We start from the raw sequence: 17,345 nt of genomic DNA on the forward strand, positions 1-17,345 counted from the left end.
CTACAATAAGAGATAGATCGCACGAAAACAATGAGTAAACAAAAACATCAGAAAAATTATTGTGAGAAGAATTTCTCACAGCTAGCATACATAGAGCTTAAGTTATGTCCTTTGCGCCCTGGGGCCGGCGGGGAGAGAGCATGAGTCAGCCAAAATAAAATTGATTTAATAATTCCCTCCAAAAATACAGCGATACTGATTCTGCCTTCACCGTACGTGGGACGTAGCAAAACGATTAAGTAAGTGGTTACAATCTTAACTCCTTGGTGCATTCATTCATCTATTCGTTTATTTATTTTTTCCTAACGCATCTTCGTCTGTAACATTACCAAAGAAGCTCCAAAGTCGTAACGAAAGCAGAGTTAGTAGACAAAGGAGAGAAAAATAAAATTTGATCAGTGGAAGAAAGAAAAACAGAGAAACTCCTACTGCTGAATCATCTTCAGCATGATCATGACATGAATCAGCCTAATCTAGTTTAACGGGGAACTACGTCGAAAATAGTTCCATGTCTCGCAACAGGAACATCGTAAATTATAAACTAAAATCTACATGGTCATCATGATTACCTGTTTATGGAGTGAATTTAATGATGCAACAGCACGACACGCAGTGACTCGACATTTCGGTATAATTATGAAATAAAATGCTCTCTGCGTCATGGGACTAATGAAATTCACCGGCCCGCTCACTAGTTTAGTAACCGAAAAGACCTTCGTAGCCGAGAGTAGTGAACGCCAGACCTCCGCACAGACCATCATCTGATAACGTTGCTATGGCCGAGGATCCATCCGTGACCAATTTCAGGAACTACATTCGAATAAAGACTGTTCAGCCTAATCCGGATTACGGTAAGTTAAAACGAAAAACAAACCACTTTCGTCCTTCGCGTTCAATTACTGTATGTGTGGAATACTTTCTGAAATTGAGCAGGTTCTGTATCATAGGCCAAACAACCAGTGCATGCGAACTGCCTATCCTGGAATCATTATCTATTAAACAACTGGTTCCCCAATCAAATACCCAGACCTCCTCCGCTCAGCTCTACCTGAGTTAACTTTTTATTTATGCATTCTGTCTTCTGCCTTCTTGGTGTAAGGTTGGTTAGGGGTCTTTGATTTTGCTTTTATGTCTTTTTTGCTTTTTCTGCTTTTTTTATCTTATATTCTAACTGTGCTGTATTTTATGAATTTGATTGATTTCTAGAGCAATTTTTAAAGTAATTTTATTCATTATTTAACAGATTCCCTGATGATGTAATAGAGTTATTACGAAACGTTGGAAATAAAGAATTATGCTGAAATGAGTACGTTTCATGGTCCATCTTCTGATATATATATATATATATATATATATATATATATATATATATATATATATATATATATATATATATATATATATATATATATATATATATATATATATATATATATATATATATATATATATATATATATATATATATATATATATATATATATATATATATATATATATATATATATATATATATATATATATATATATATATATATATATATATATATATATATATATATATATATATATATATATATATATATATATATATATATATATATATATATATATATATAAACTAAAGGCTTGGTCATATTAGTCCAAAAGAATTTTCTACATGGTGTAAAATTCACCTAAATTCTTGCGTATGATTCACAGACCAGTTTCCGGTCCAACCTTTGAGGGTTGAACTTCGGAAATTATCAGTGGCTCCCATAAGATTAAAATAAAAAACAACTAAATTTATAAGTTGATTTGATAATATTCAATTCTTCATTCTTCATGATTTGTTTTAAACTTACAAAAAAAAAGTCTTGAATATTGCATACAATATCCTTCACCCATGTATGCTCTAATCTCTGATCCCTTTTGTTATAACAAACATCAATGGTACGTAGATTTCATTGACTATAAATGATGTTCAGAAATGTCAATGCACGACTGTCATTTTCTCAAACTATCTTCCAGCGTTATCCTGCAATCAAAACGAGAATTTTATCCTAAGGCCAAGCGCTGGTACTTATGAGGTCATTCAGCGCTAAAATGGAAATGGACAGGAAAAGGTTTGAAAGGTGTAACAGGAGGAAAACCTCGCCGTTGCACTAGGAATCAATTGTTGGGAGAGGATGGAGAGTAAGTTGGAAAAAACAGAATATGAAAGGAGGTACAGTAAAAGGAACGAAAGGGGTTGCAGCTAGGGGCCGAAGGCACGCTGCAAAGAGCCTTGGTAATGCCTACAGTGCACCACATGAGGTGCACTGAAGACACTACCTCCTACGGGGATAAGGCTAATCTTTTAAGGCGAATTATTTGATACATGATGCCTACTCAGACGTATCTCCTTTGTTAAACAGATGCGTGTGCCAAGTTCTTACAGAGCCAGGCAAAAGAGCTTGGGGCCCAGTTCCAGAAGATAGAATGCGTTCCAGGGAAGCCAATCGTCCTAATGACACTTCCAGGCCAAGACCCGTCACTGAAATCCGTCCTTCTGAATTCTCACACTGACGTAGTTCCTGTTTTTCCAGTGAGTATTTACGTAAAAAGAGATGAAGGCTGTTTCCAAGTTAAAATGCCCCAGCCTTAACATCTTTGTTTTTGTCCCACAAATGCACGAGTCATTCACACTTCATTTGGGATGCAGCGAAAATACAATAAAAGATACATTTGCCATTACGAGGGTTTTCATTCTACGTTTCAAAGATTTACGTTTGCTTACAACAAACGCTGACAGCTATTTCATATCTAGTTTTGTAAAAGTCACCTTTTCACATTTCAAATAAGGACAAACTCTTATTTAATTGCTACCTTTCAACCAAATGCACAACAAAGCAGCTACGAGTAATATATAGAAGCAAATGCCACAACATATCAATTGCAATGTGTGTGTACAAATGAGTGTATAAATGTAAGGAGAGACTGGATATGGCATCTGTGATTCAAAGATTACTCACTGCTGGCTATTTACTCATTAACCAAATATTTTCATATTTTGAAGGAAATACTTTGAATTTTCCAAAAGTTTAAGTGCTTTTCCTGTATTTTTCATTCATTTTATTTTTTCTAAAGGGCCCTCTTATTTAAAGTGTCTTATATGCCCCTTTGGAACTGAACTTCTCCCCTGAAGCCTAATACAGCTGAATCACTGTTTTTATTAATAATTGGTCTTATGATATACATTGTGAGATAGACATTGTTAGTTTATACTCAACTGAGCTGGAATTAATGGATATCAGTGTATGTCAAGTCTTCGGAAATTAAACATACCGAGACTTCAGTTCGAGAACCAACCGCTTATTCTTTGAAGTCTTGCAAGGAGTGTAATTCGTAACACAGTATATTACTGATTGAATCCCAGTTTGGGCTCGGTTTTGTTCCTTAGCCCTTTCCAGCTCTCCTTTCAACTGTTGAATTGCTTGCTTTCTATTTTCCTCACAGGAACACTGGAAATATGAACCCTTCAGTGCACACAAGGATGAGAAAGGTGATATCTACGGCCGTGGCACGCAGGACATGAAATGCGTCAGTATTCAGTACCTTGAGGCCCTGAAGAGGCTTCAGAAAGATGGCGCCACGTTTCTTCGGACCATCCATTTAACTTTTGTTCCAGGTTAGCATTTGATTTGCTCTATGTGACAAGCTACAAGCTAGTCATGGAAGTTCTTATCCTAATTAAAAAAAAAATAAAGTCAAGTATAATGAAAAACATGACCCTCAAACTTGTAACAAACAATTAGGGTGAGTCAGCACGATCCGACTGTAGGCTGAGCCAGTGTTGCCAGATCTACAGTTTAATATGAAATTAAAGATTTTTTTAGAGTTTTTAAGATTTTCAGAATTTTCCTCGAAAACAGGTGAAATCTACAGATTTTTACCATTCTCGTCTCAAATTCCTAGAATTGACCCGCGAAATTGTAAAATATTTTTTAAATAATTTAAAATTAAGTATCCTAAAGTATTTTTCTCTTGTGTGAAACTAATCGCAGACCTAAACATAAATGTCTTAGGAGGGCGGTTGACATTTTTAAATTTTCAGAAGGAGTAGCAAGCGATTTCACTGTTTATGATTGTGTGCTGTTTATGGTTTTGGCCACAACAAACATTGCAGTGCATTATCACTTTATAATATTAATGTCGTTCACTTTTCAATGACTTAAACAAACAAATGCAATCAGTCACTTCAGACAAACAATTTACACATTTCTGTTGCTGCAACTCGTAAAACAGTTTTGGAATGCCATCTCAGAAAGATTTACGTGGACTGGACACCGCTACAGAACAGACATATCAGGAACGTAAGAACTTCAAACCTTTGGAGGAAATGCATCTTGGCATCAAAGTAAGGATCGAGCTGAGAAATGAAGCTCTATATGTTACACAAGAATGAAAACATTTTAGCTAGACAGTTTGGCATTATTATATGAAAGCTGCCTCTCAGACTTACCAAAGATTTCCTTTTGACTCGGATATAGTTGGACAAATTACCTTCCTTAATTCATCTGGCATCTTGTTTTGGCTATGATATTCAGATTAGCGGAACAGAGCTGACGTTGCTTAGTAATTTCCCTGGAAGATTTGATGTTAACCCTGAGGCGACGCCATAGCTATTTTGGAGTACTGTAGCATCAATTAGGCAAATGGACAATACATTAATCCTTCCAAGTTGATCAAACTTTGTTACGTTTACCCCGCCAAAAATATGCAGTTGAAAGAATTCTTCTTACAATAGACTGGATGGAAAATAAATAAAGAAATAGGTTAGATACTGAAATACTTACAGGTTTGCTCCATATAAAACAAATGATAAGATTACATCATGTTTTGAGTTTACTATAAGAAATGATTTACTATAAAGCACAAGGAAGTGGGAATTATAATTTTGCTGTCTTGTGGAAAACACTGATATGAGTTGGACATGTGTATGTGAGCAAATTAACTTCTTTCTCTAATTTTGTAGTCCTTAGGAATTACCGGTAACCTGTTTTGGTTTGAACATGTTTAGTAGAGTAAAACAAGTTGTATAATCCCTTGACTTTTGTTATTTGTAGCGACATGGGGAAATACCCTCTAGTATTTTTATTGTGTTCAGATTATAGAAGTAGTATTGAATGAGTGTTCTTTAATTTGTCTGAATTTCTTCCTAATCATGTGCAAATACGCTAAGAAAAAAAGTCCTTATGAATAAACAGAGGATGCTGCAAATTCATTCTAAAATTTTAATTCTTATCTACAGATTTTTTAACGAAAGTTCAAATTTTTTGAAAAATAATCTGGCAACACTAGTCCCACGGACAGAGTTGCCATAATCCCCTAACGGAGAGTGCCTGGCAGATAGGGTGGTGGTAGTGTATGAACATGACTTTACAGATCTGGTAACACTGCAAAAATGGCTCTCCTGTGGCGTCGGCAGCAGGCTGTCTGTCGGACACAATTGGACCGTGTCATGGTCTAGACCATGGACTGAGCAGACCCGTGTAGACGCACCCTAGAAGTGTACTGTAAATGGTAGTGGGTCATTATGAAGGCTGAAAACCAAAAGAATAATTGTAACGTCTTTTGCAGATGAAGAACTGGGTGGTACGGAAGGCATGGGCATGTTTATCAACACTCTGGAATTCAAGAAAATGAACGTTGGCTTTGGTCTAGATGAAGGTTACGCAAATCCCACAGAGAAGTTCTCTGTGTTTCATGGACAGCGGAGCCCTCGAGGTGTGTATTTTTGTGCCCCCTCGGAATTTATGGTAGATTTAATCTCCGCTTGAACTTTTGAGGTTCTAATTGCACAACATCCCTAAACTTCTTGTAACCACTGCCTCTTAAAGCAGACTCTTAAGGAACTGTAGCAAATTTCTAGGAACTGATTTTGCGGGAGGTTGTTAGGCCCATACACTTCCCTAGTATTTCATTAAATCCTTTAAAGAAATATCTAATTTCTCCCATGGAACAGTCTCCCTGAGGATGTCGTGCAACTGGAACTAAAAATTTTCAAGCGAAGATGCGTTGCATAACTACCCTGTTATTCTCCTTGCATTTAAATACATTTTTATCTATTTATTAATTTATTTTTTTCTTTTTAATAAGTGAAATCTCTTCTGAGCACCATATTCTTTGGAAACTTGAATTTCAAGTCAGTGGCCCCTGGGGCTTGTCCCATATGAAGAGAGTTTATCTTCTGAATAATAATAATGATGATCTTGACGAAAGTGACACTTTTACAGGCATTCTGATACGTTGCAAAGGTCAGCCAGGTCATGGATCACAATTTTTACCCAACAATGCTGGCGAGAAGCTGCACAAGGTCATCAACTCCTTCATGGAATTTAGAGAAGAAGAGAAAAAGAGACTTGAGAACAACAAGGGTCTGCGTCTCGGAGATGTCACAACTGTTAATCTCACGGTGCTGAAGGTAAGGAAAAAACAACTGATACAAAGTGTTAAATGTAGATATTAGTCATTCATTGCGAGCAAAGTGACCGAAAAAAGTGCTATAATTGTGGATATTAAACATTTTATCATTCATTAAGGATTCAGCAACAATTAATTTGAAGGATTTGAAAGTTTTTGTTTTTGTTTTTAGATAGCTTGACAAATGTGCTGTATCATTTTAGTTGACTTTGTAATTTTTGGAGATGAAAAACTTTTAAAACCTTTTCACTCTCAATTTCGCTTTCAGCGCTGAATGACCTCATAGGTCTCAGCATGTGGCCTTTGGCAGAAAGTTTACATTCCAATTCCAATACAGTCAAATGCAAGAAAACTGCTGCAGCTAGCAGCCGAAGAGATAGTGCAAAGGACCTTAAGTAAGAGGCATGCCTATGCCATAAGGCCCCCTTTGTAAAGTAAATGACTGTTTCGACCTTATGATTAAAGGGATTTACTTCAAATTTTTACCACTTATTCTACAACTAATAATGAAAATTCTCACGTGGGGAAATGTAAAAATTCGGCCTCTAAGTTAATTTTTTACAGTTGAAAAATCATGACGTCACATTTTAAAAATAATGTGCAGAATAAAAAGTTTCACTCAAAAATGAATTTGCCAACAACAAAATCAAGATATATAGTTATACTACACTCTGTAAAAATTTCATTGAATTTGCTTCAGTCTTCTTGGAGAAATAAACATTTATTTTTGAAAAAAAATAAAAAAAAAAATAGACTTTGAGAAAACGGCAAAAGAAAAACATTTTTGGACTTTCAAAAATCCTGAGAAAATCTGGACATCTAGAGCAAGTTATCCCTATATCATTATAACTCGTTGTCTCTGACATGTCCCATAGAGAGAATGGGATATTTTAGTAAGTGACAATTAATTTTGAATAAATTTTTTTTCACAATTTACATGCTTTTTTACAATTATTTACATGATTTTTTACAGTTTGTCGTTCACATTGCCGTACAAGTGATGAACAGAATTGTCCATGAACCAATCTATACATTTTTTTGAGCAGTATATCTTCAAGATAAGACCTATTGACAACCTTTTTATTCCACTGGGACATTTCGGCTTTAACACGCTAGGTCATTTTCAACCTAAAATAGAGACAAAACACCAAAACATAAAACTTTATACTAGTAAAATACAAATCAAAGAAAGGTCACACTATGGTCAAACTAATACAATTCAGTGAATTACTATAGCCAATAAAACAGAGAAAAACCAAACTTAAGACGAGATAAAAAAACCATCAAATGTTTTTTTCAAGATTTGTTGTTCACAGTGCCACGCAAGTGATGAACAAAATTGTCAATAAACCAATCTAAATTTTTGCTTTTAGCATTATCGCTTCGGGGTATGTTTATTTAGACATAAAGTAGTTGAAAACTGTTAATAGCTAAAATTCGATAATTTCTAATAATTCGGCGGTCAGCGTGCCCCTAATGCCTGCAGTGAATTTGGTCAGGTGCACTAACGGCAGTTTCCCTCCCCCTCCCCCTGCTCCTTTCACTAGATAAGCTTTTGTAATAAAAAACCTTGTATCTTTGGCGCCAGGGTGGTGTCCAATACAACGTCATCCCAGCTGAACTGAGCGTGGGATTTGACGTGAGACTTGCTCCTTCGATTAGCTACGAGGAATTCGAGGCAATGGTGAAGCTTTGGTGTGAAAAAGCAGGTGACGATGTTTCTTACGAATTTGTTGATGAGGTAAGTTTTTCTTTCATTTTTTGTAAGGTTCTGCTTTACTTACTGCATCTGTTTTTACACTAGTGTTTTTTTTATGTAGATTAAAACTCCTCTTAACAGCTGGCTCAGATTTTATATTTAAGGTTGTTTTTCGAAAAGAACCTAATGCTCTGAAATTCTGGAGATCGCACAGAAAAATAATTACAGATTTTGTCGTTTGTTTGTGAAAAATACGTAAATTACTATAACAATAACAAAAATACTGCTCTGGTTTGCAATCGAGAACTAACGGGAAGAATCGACGTATAAACAGAAGTCAGGAAATATTTATAGTTTTGTAAGATTTTACGGAAATTTAAATTGAGGATACGAATGACGTGTATCCTCGATTGATGTCATAAAGGATAGAAATTACTGGAAACTTTAGAAAGTAGATTATTTATTACGCTGCACATAACGATAAACTCTTTCATTCTCATGTTCAGTGAAAACTTAGATAAAGTTAAAGGCCATTTTTATTTATTAGTGTGAATAAATACACAAACGAACAATATATATATATATATATATATATATATATATATATATATATATATATATATATATATATATATATATATATATATATATATATATATATATATGAACAAATGTACAGTAAGAGGAATGAAAGGGGTTGCAGCTGAGGACCGAAGGGACGCTGAAAAGAACTTTTAAGTATTGCTTTGGAGCTTCAACGAAGGCCAGGTTTAGAGGCGCATCGGAGGACTGGGAGCTTTAATGGTTTAACATCCTGTTTAATAAATAAGGATTTAAGAATTATTCGGAAAAAAAACACATTCTGGGATCTAAATCTTATTTCCATTGCTTTTTAGCTTCAAGTTAAATTCATTATCGATATTTTAACACAGGGCTTTTAGTCTCACTTCGAGTTGAGTCTCATTCCATGAGGAAATGACGTATTTTCAAAAATATTTTCTTGATGACAACTGCTTCCCACCCAAACCGTTGTTTTAGGCACGACAACGAATTTTTAAACAAAATTATTATTCCAAAGTTAACTGTATGTACTGCCTTAAAATTCCCTTTGTTTGCCAGTCTCCCACTAATACATAAAAATAATTATGTTGAATTATACATAACCATCATATTCCGGCTATCAGTATAAAGCTAATATCGAGAAACCCACCAACAATTGGCGCTCTGCTTAAATATAAAGAAAGACTAAGCCTTTTCATGACCTCCGGTGTAGTATACAAATCTACTTAACCCAGATGTGATTTGGGGGTCATATGTCGGTTACACACGGAAGATACTGAATGTGAGGATAGATTCACATCCAGAACAATGGTTAAACTATGGAACCTTGAATTCTCTAACATACGAGATCACGTACAGAAGTGTAAACATAAAATAAATAAGATGTTTTTGAGATACTGGGCAGAATCTCGAACGACAAATTCCTGACAATTCTTGAATCCGCATTTATTAAGCAGATTGTTCCTTAGTACAACCCCAGTCCTGTGCCACGCCTCTATACCTGACGGGAATTTCCCTGGAAAGCCAAAGTTCCCTTGCTATCATGTAGTCACTCCCTTTCTCTACCTAGCATATGGGAGTGCCTTCTCTTCTCGTATTTCAATTTACATTTATTTTCGTTTTTACTTTTCACTGACTTTTTGTTTTTATTTTGCTGTTGTATGAATCATTTCAATGTTTAAAAATTAGTTTGTCTAAACGGATTTCTTCTTGAAATACTTCGTTTTCAGTTGCATCTCGGTAAAAGCTTAAGAATGAATTTCTTCAACACTAAACCCTGACCTAAAGTCTATAATGAAATCCGAGTGGATCTGATCTTGTTTGTCCTCCCCCAGGTGACAGTAGGGGAGACATGACACAGCCACCCACACCCATGCAAACCGGTTTGTCCGACCCGTTTGTAATAATTATCCAAAATTTGTCCTAGGTCTAACATGGTTGTTGTATTACAGGCTGTTCCTCAAGGTGTAACTTGCATAGAAGATGGAAAGAATCCTTGGTGGGACGCGTTTTCTTCAGCCTGTAAGAAGGAGTAAGTATTCTTTGCTTGTCTTTCTTTGTTGGATCACTTTACAGTACACACTTCAAAGTTATTATAGCATTAGATATTTCCCGCTATCGGGCTCAGAAAGTCGTTCCTGAAATAGCTTTTTCCCGGCCATAGATAGACTTTAAGTAACAAGAACCTCTACTGGAACAAGATCAGCTTAATCCAACGGCAACTTTGACGACCATGAGAGACTGGTACCAGGTTTCACATAAGCCACCTAAAAGTGTCTGCTCAGTTACTCTCTTACCTGAGGTCCAAGTAAGGCAGTTTCACTAGGAAACCAAACTAGTAAGCATATCCCTAAGCATTACCTCCTGTAGTGAGAGAGGAATTGAAAGGGAGAGTGAGAGAGCCATCAAGTTGTGTCAGGCTGCAGACTTTTCTTGCTCAGGGAGCATAAGAGCTCTGCTGAATCTGATAGTCTTACCTTCCAGCAGAGCCTCTTGGTTGTCATAACGTGACAGTACATTTCTGTTGGAGTGAAGGAAATCTTGACTGCACGTTCGTCGAGAGTCATAGTTACAGGAATGGATTTTGTAAAAAAATTTCAGATTTCCCTCAATACTTGCTAGTGGATTCCAGTAACGATAGACTTAACAGTAAGGAGTGTTGATATACAGCTATATAATTAATCTGTTGCATTCCTGTATACGAGAACCAATTTTCTTATTTCACTAATATTACTTGAACACTTCTGTCATTCCTTCTTATATGCTTTGCATGCACGAGACATATTGTGCAATATCTGGCTTGAGTTTTGATTTTGATTTTTCAGGAAGCTGGAAATAGACACGGAGATATTTCCTGCGTCCACTGATTCAAAGTACATAAGAATGGTAAGATGAAATTGTCATGTATGTTATTTCGTATAATCACGTTGATTGGTTAAAATTTGCATCTCAGAAATTCAGTTTTGTTTTTTATGCTTTGTTTCGTGTTCTTAAATGGTATCAGTTGCAGTTTCAATTCAAAGTACACACGAAAAAAGAATGGAAGTTTCAACTAGCGTTTCTACAAAACAAAAAGGAGAGTTATCAGTATTGTAGAAATGAGTGATTAGTCTACAGTTTTATGCACTCCACTGATGAATTATGCAACCCGCATAAAGTCACGCCTTTCCCTAGATTAATATTTCAAGCCATTTAGCCCAAAATAATTAAAAATAAATTAGATTCAATTAATGTCACTGATTCCTCAAAGCTTGGCGTTTCTCTTTCATGTCAGCTTGGCATACCGGCCCTGGGATTCTCGCCGATCAACAACACGCCGATTCTCCTCCACGACAACAACGAATTCCTGAACGAGAAGATATTTTTGCGAGGAATTGAGATCTATGCGACCATTATCCCAGCCCTGGCTAATCTGAAACCTTAATCAAGTGCCTTCAGTCAGTGAACCGTATAATTCTTGCTATAACTCGAGTTTTAACCTTGGATGATCAGGAACTGAATAGCACGGGACTAGCGTAACTGCAGAACAGAAGTATGATTGGCTATCAAGGTCTTTTTTGGAATCCTGTAGTCTCTTTGACGAAATCATTCCGGTACGTTTCATGACCTTATTATCCTGCGATGTATTCTTATTGTAATTATAATGTTTGGATCATAAACTACTTTCTTAGGAGACTGTATTATGCATTAGCAGGCTTGGGTCTGCGTCCAACGTGTGTCTCAGCCACCTAGCCTAGTTTTATCCTAGGCCTAACTTATGTGCATTAGTTTTAGACGAGTCACTGCCGCCTTCATCCTTTAACTGTGGAATTGAGGATATACCCTTTCTACAGCTCGCTAAAACCAACTACTATGCACACACATTCTATCTGACTCACGTCCATCTTGCATGAACTCTCATTTCTGTTGTATAACTAATTTAAAATTATTTCTCCATTCTTTTATTAAGCCTACCATTTATGTGTCCTGTTATGAGGTCAATTTCATCTTTTTCTCATATTTATATCCCTGCTGACCTATTGACCCAATTCTAGAGATTTCCATATTCCTATACTAGCTCCTCCAGCTATGACATATATTTATCAATAGCCCATTGTTCTGGTCTTAATTTGAACTCTTCTTCTTCTTGTAAATCTTTCTTGTGTTTCGACATTTTCATTAACGAGATTATGATTAGTTATATCTTTCAGCTATGGCCACTCAATTAACTTTCTATCTATTTAGCACCGACATAACTTAATTCCTCGCCATTTTCTCTCTTCTCAGTGGACTGGTGAATACTTTATTCTAGTTCTAGCCCTCCCACCTACTCCACCCTTTTCTCACTCGGCTACCTTTGCATCAAAATCCCCTAGTGCGGCCACCCTTTCTGTTGAAACCTAGCCAGATTGAGACCTTCCCAGTAACTTCCCGTTCAACCATATTCCTACGTTCTCCCTCTACCCTCATCATCACCCAAATAGCACTTATACTTTCACACGTCCCCATAATTTCCATGACTCACCAAAAACTTTCTCCTCCATTGCCCTACATCTGGCAGGCTCACTTGGTCTTGATAATTGCAATTCAAAATAAATGATGGTGATATAGAATGATCTGATTCTAAGTTACAAATATCCAAAATAGTGTGTTCAGTATCCTGAATAACTAAAATATCGGAAGTATTTTAACATCCGGTTTGAAGAACCATAAAAAGGGAAAAGCTGTGGCGAAAAAAAAATTGATTGTGTGGACAAAGTGGACTGTATGCTTAATGTTGTTACTTGGTCAAAAAACCGCTAAAAGTCTTACGTAACAACACCACGCTCCCTTTGCGGTTTCTAAATTACGGGGAGATATATCTCAACCCAATTCATTACTAACGAGGATAACACACTAATATCATCACTGATTAGTACCACAATTAAGTACTATTACTTACTGAGCAGTCCCTATAGACATGAACTCAGATCATAAGTTGCTGCAAGATACGACGAGAGGTACGCGCCCCTCTCTCTCTCTCTCTCTCTCTCTCAAAATCTTGCGAGTACTCACGGGTTGATTTTCAGACCTTAGAGGACCGCTACATGTTACCTCGTTTCTATAAGTTACTTACGTAACCTTAAAGTATGAACACAATACAAGTTTATCAGATCAAATTATATTCACCATTCTTAAAATTGAAACACAGGAAAATGAAATAAAATGGGGATATTGAAACGCATCTGTTGAATTTAAAGTTAAACTAATTTAATAACTAAAGGTTAAACATATCAAAGAGTAATTACATAAGGGACAAATAAAATGAATTACTCAAAAGGGGATTTTAACTCAATGGCACTCAAATGAGCCAAGTTACAGCAAAGTTCAAAGGCTAAGGACAATCACCCTTTCAAAGTCCACACACACATCACTACACGACACTAGATATCAGGTCTACTCAAAAGTTGAGCCAAGAAGCTGTACGTTCCGTCCTGCATTCAGGTTTTATTGGGGAAAAAGAGACAAGTTATACAATAACCACGAATACAAAACAGATTTACAAAGTTTACATGTACATAAAAGCTTTAAGACAAATCCCAAGTTCGTTATCAAAAATAAATTCCAAATATAATATTGCGCAATTTCAACATATTGGTTAAATGTAGTGAATTAATTGGTGGTGTGTGACAATACAATTTTGGGCGACGTCACGCCCATACAGTGCACGCACACACGCATACACGACCGCGGAGGGGCGCGAAGAGGGCGGGGGAACAATTACCCTTCCTTTCCCCTCTCCCGAACTCTTGACCTCGGTTAATGGCTTCTCTGGCGGGAGGTACAAACAAGATCTACTAACACCTTCAACTATCACTATACGTGGTGCAGTGCATTCACTAAGAGTTATTTCAAACATAAAAATGAATTATTATAACTAAAACAGTACTCCAGACTTCATGCTAGAATCATAATAAAAATCAGGCAAAATAATGTAAGAGTGTCATTCTCGAATTAGATGTGGTTCTTTCACCCTTATTACGATAAGCAATAGAGACGTAAATATTTCTACAAAATACATAAGCATGCGAATGAATATATTTGGATTTCACACGAATACAGATACAAATACAGTAACATAGTTCTTGTCTGTCGATGACCTGACAGACGGCAATTCACAACGAAAACTCAAATCAATAATTTCTTATGAAACAGACGATCCTAATAGCTCTACAATAAGAGATAGATCGCACGAAAACAATGAGTAAACAAAAAAACATCAGAAAAATTGTTGTGAGAAGAATTTCTCACAGCTAGCATACATAGAAAGCTTAAGTTATGTCCTTGGCGCCCCGGGGCCGGCGGGGGAGAGAGCATGAGTCAGCCAAAAATAAAATTGATTTAATAATTCCCTCCAAAAATACAGCGATACTGATTCTGCCTTCACCGTACGTGGGACGTAGCAAAACGATTAAGTAAGTGGTTACAATCTTAACTCCTTGGTGCATTCATTCATCTATTCGTTTATTTATTTTTTCCTAACGCATCTTCGTCTGTAACATTACCAAAGAAGCTCCAAAGTCGTAACGAAAGCAGAGTTAGTAGACAAAGGAGAGAGAAAATAAAATTTGATCAGTGGAAGAAAGAAAAACAGAGAAACTCCTACTGCTGAATCATCTTCAGCATGATCATGACATGAATCAGCCTAATCTAGTTTAACGGGAACTACGTCGAAAATAGTTCCATGTCTCGCAACAGGAACATCGTAAATTATAAACTAAAATCTACATGGTCATCATGATTACCTGTTTATGGAGTGAATTTAATGATGCAACAGCACGACACGCAGTGACTCGACATTTCGGTATAATTATGAAATAAAATGCTCTCTGCGTCATGGGACTAATGAAATTCACCGGCCCGCTCACTAGTTTAGTAACCGAAAAGACCTTCGTAGCCGAGAGTAGTGAACGCCAGACCTCCGCACAGACCATCATCTGATAACGTTGCTATGGCCGAGGATCCATCCGTGACCAATTTCAGGAACTACATTCGAATAAAGACTGTTCAGCCTAATCCGGATTACGGTAAGTTAAAACGAAAAACAAACCACTTTCGTCCTTCGCGTTCAATTACTGTATGTGTGGAATACTTTCTGAAATTGAGCAGGTTCTGTATCATAGGCCAAACAACCAATGCATGCGAACTGCCTATCCTGGAATCATTATCTATTAAACAACTGGTTCCCCAATTAAATACCCAGACCTCCTCCGCTCAGCTCTACCTGAGTTAACTTTTTATTTATGCATTCTGTCTTCTGCCTTCTTGGTGTAAGGTTGGTTAGGGGTCTTTGATTTTGCTTTTATGTCTTTTTGCTTTTTCTGCTTTTTTTTTTATCTTATATTCTAACTGTGCTGTATTTTATGAATTTGATTGATTTCTAGAGCAATTTTTAAAGTAATTTTATTCATTATTTAACAGATTCCTGATGATGTAATAGAGTTATTACGAAACGTTGGAAATAAAGAATTATGCTGAAATGAGTACGTTTCCATGGTCCATCTTCATTGATATATATATATATATATATATATATATATATATATATATATATATATATATATATATATATATATATATATATATATATATATATATATATATATATATATATATATATATATATATATATATATATATATATATATATATATATATATATATATATATATATATATATATATATATATATATATATATATATATATATATATATATATATATATATATATATATATATATATATATATGTGTGTATATATATATATATATATATATATATATATATATATATATATATATATATATATATATATATATATATATATATAAAAACTAAAGGCTTGGTCATATTAGTCCAAAAGAATTTTCTACATGGTGTAAAAATTCACCCTAAATTCTTGCGTATGATTCACAGACCAGTTTCCGGTCCAACCTTTGAGGTTGATCTTCGGAAATTATCAGTGGCTCCCATAAGATTAAAATAAAAAACAACTAAATTTATAAGTTGATTTGATAATATTCAATTCTTCATTCTTCATGATTTGTTTTAAACTTACAAAAAAAAAAAAGTCTTGAATATTGCATACAATATCCTTCACCCATGTATGCTCTAATCTCTGATCCCTTTTGTTATAACAAACATCAATGGTACGTAGATTTCATTGACTATAAATGATGTTCAGAAATGTCAATGCACGACTGTCATTTTCTCAAACTATCTTCCAGCGTTATCCTGCAATCAAAACGAGAATTTTATCCTAAGGCCAAGCGCTGGTACTTATGAGGTCATTCAGCGCTAAAATGGAAATGGACAGGAAAAGGTTTGAAAGGTGTAACAGGAGGAAAACCTCGCCGTTGCACTAGGAATCAATTGTTGGGAGAGGATGGAGAGTAAGTTGGAAAAAACAGAATATGAAAGGAGGTACAGTAAAAGGAACGAAAGGGGTTGCAGCTAGGGGCCGAAGGCACGCTGCAAAGAGCCTTAAGTAATGCCTACAGTGCACCACATGAGGTGCACTGAAGACACTACCTCCCTACGGGGATAAGGCTAATCTTTTAAGGCGAATTATTTGATACATGATGCCTACTCAGACGTATCTCCTTTGTTAAACAGATGCGTGTGCCAAGTTCTTACAGAGCCAGGCAAAAGAGCTTGGGGCCCAGTTCCAGAAGATAGAATGCGTTCCAGGGAAGCCAATCGTCCTAATGACACTTCCAGGCCAAGACCCGTCACTGAAATCCGTCCTTCTGAATTCTCACACTGACGTAGTTCCTGTTTTTCCAGTGAGTATTTACGTAAAAGAGATGAAGGCTGTTTCCAAGTTAAAATGCCCCAGCCTTAACATCTTTGTTTTTGTCCCACAAATGCACGAGTCATTCACACTTCATTTGGGATGCAGCGAAAATACAATAAAAGATACATTTGCCATTACGAGGGTTTTTCATTCTACGTTTCAAAGATTTACGTTTGCTTACAACAAACGCTGACAGCTATTTCATATCTAGTTTTGTAAAAGTCACCTTTTCACATTTCAAATAAGGACAAACTCTTATTTAATTGCTACCTTTCAACCAAATGCACAACAAAGCAGCTACGAGTAATATATAGAAGCAAATGCCA

At 35.8% G+C, this 17,345-nt stretch overlaps 1 protein-coding gene and 1 pseudogene across 1 annotated transcript; both read left to right on the forward strand.

Annotated features, from left to right (window-relative positions):
- The first annotated feature begins 196 nt into the window (after positions 1-196).
- On the forward strand, positions 197-12,135 carry LOC136844996 (aminoacylase-1-like). Its single transcript, XM_067114554.1, has 9 exons — positions 197-851; positions 2,397-2,566; positions 3,478-3,649; positions 5,602-5,748; positions 6,258-6,445; positions 8,033-8,185; positions 10,156-10,235; positions 11,029-11,089; positions 11,478-12,135. Exons 1-9 carry the CDS (start codon positions 776-778, stop codon positions 11,625-11,627), a joined length of 1,197 nt encoding a protein of 398 aa, XP_066970655.1. The 5' UTR covers positions 197-775; the 3' UTR covers positions 11,628-12,135.
- A 2,771-nt stretch (positions 12,136-14,906) lies between these two features.
- The window catches only part of LOC136842775 (aminoacylase-1-like), a 29,237-nt pseudogene continuing 26,798 nt past the window's right edge, over positions 14,907-17,345 (forward strand).

The sequence above is a fragment of the Macrobrachium rosenbergii genome, chromosome 2 (assembly GCF_040412425.1).
Source record: "Macrobrachium rosenbergii isolate ZJJX-2024 chromosome 2, ASM4041242v1, whole genome shotgun sequence".
NCBI lineage: Eukaryota > Metazoa > Arthropoda > Malacostraca > Decapoda > Palaemonidae > Macrobrachium > Macrobrachium rosenbergii.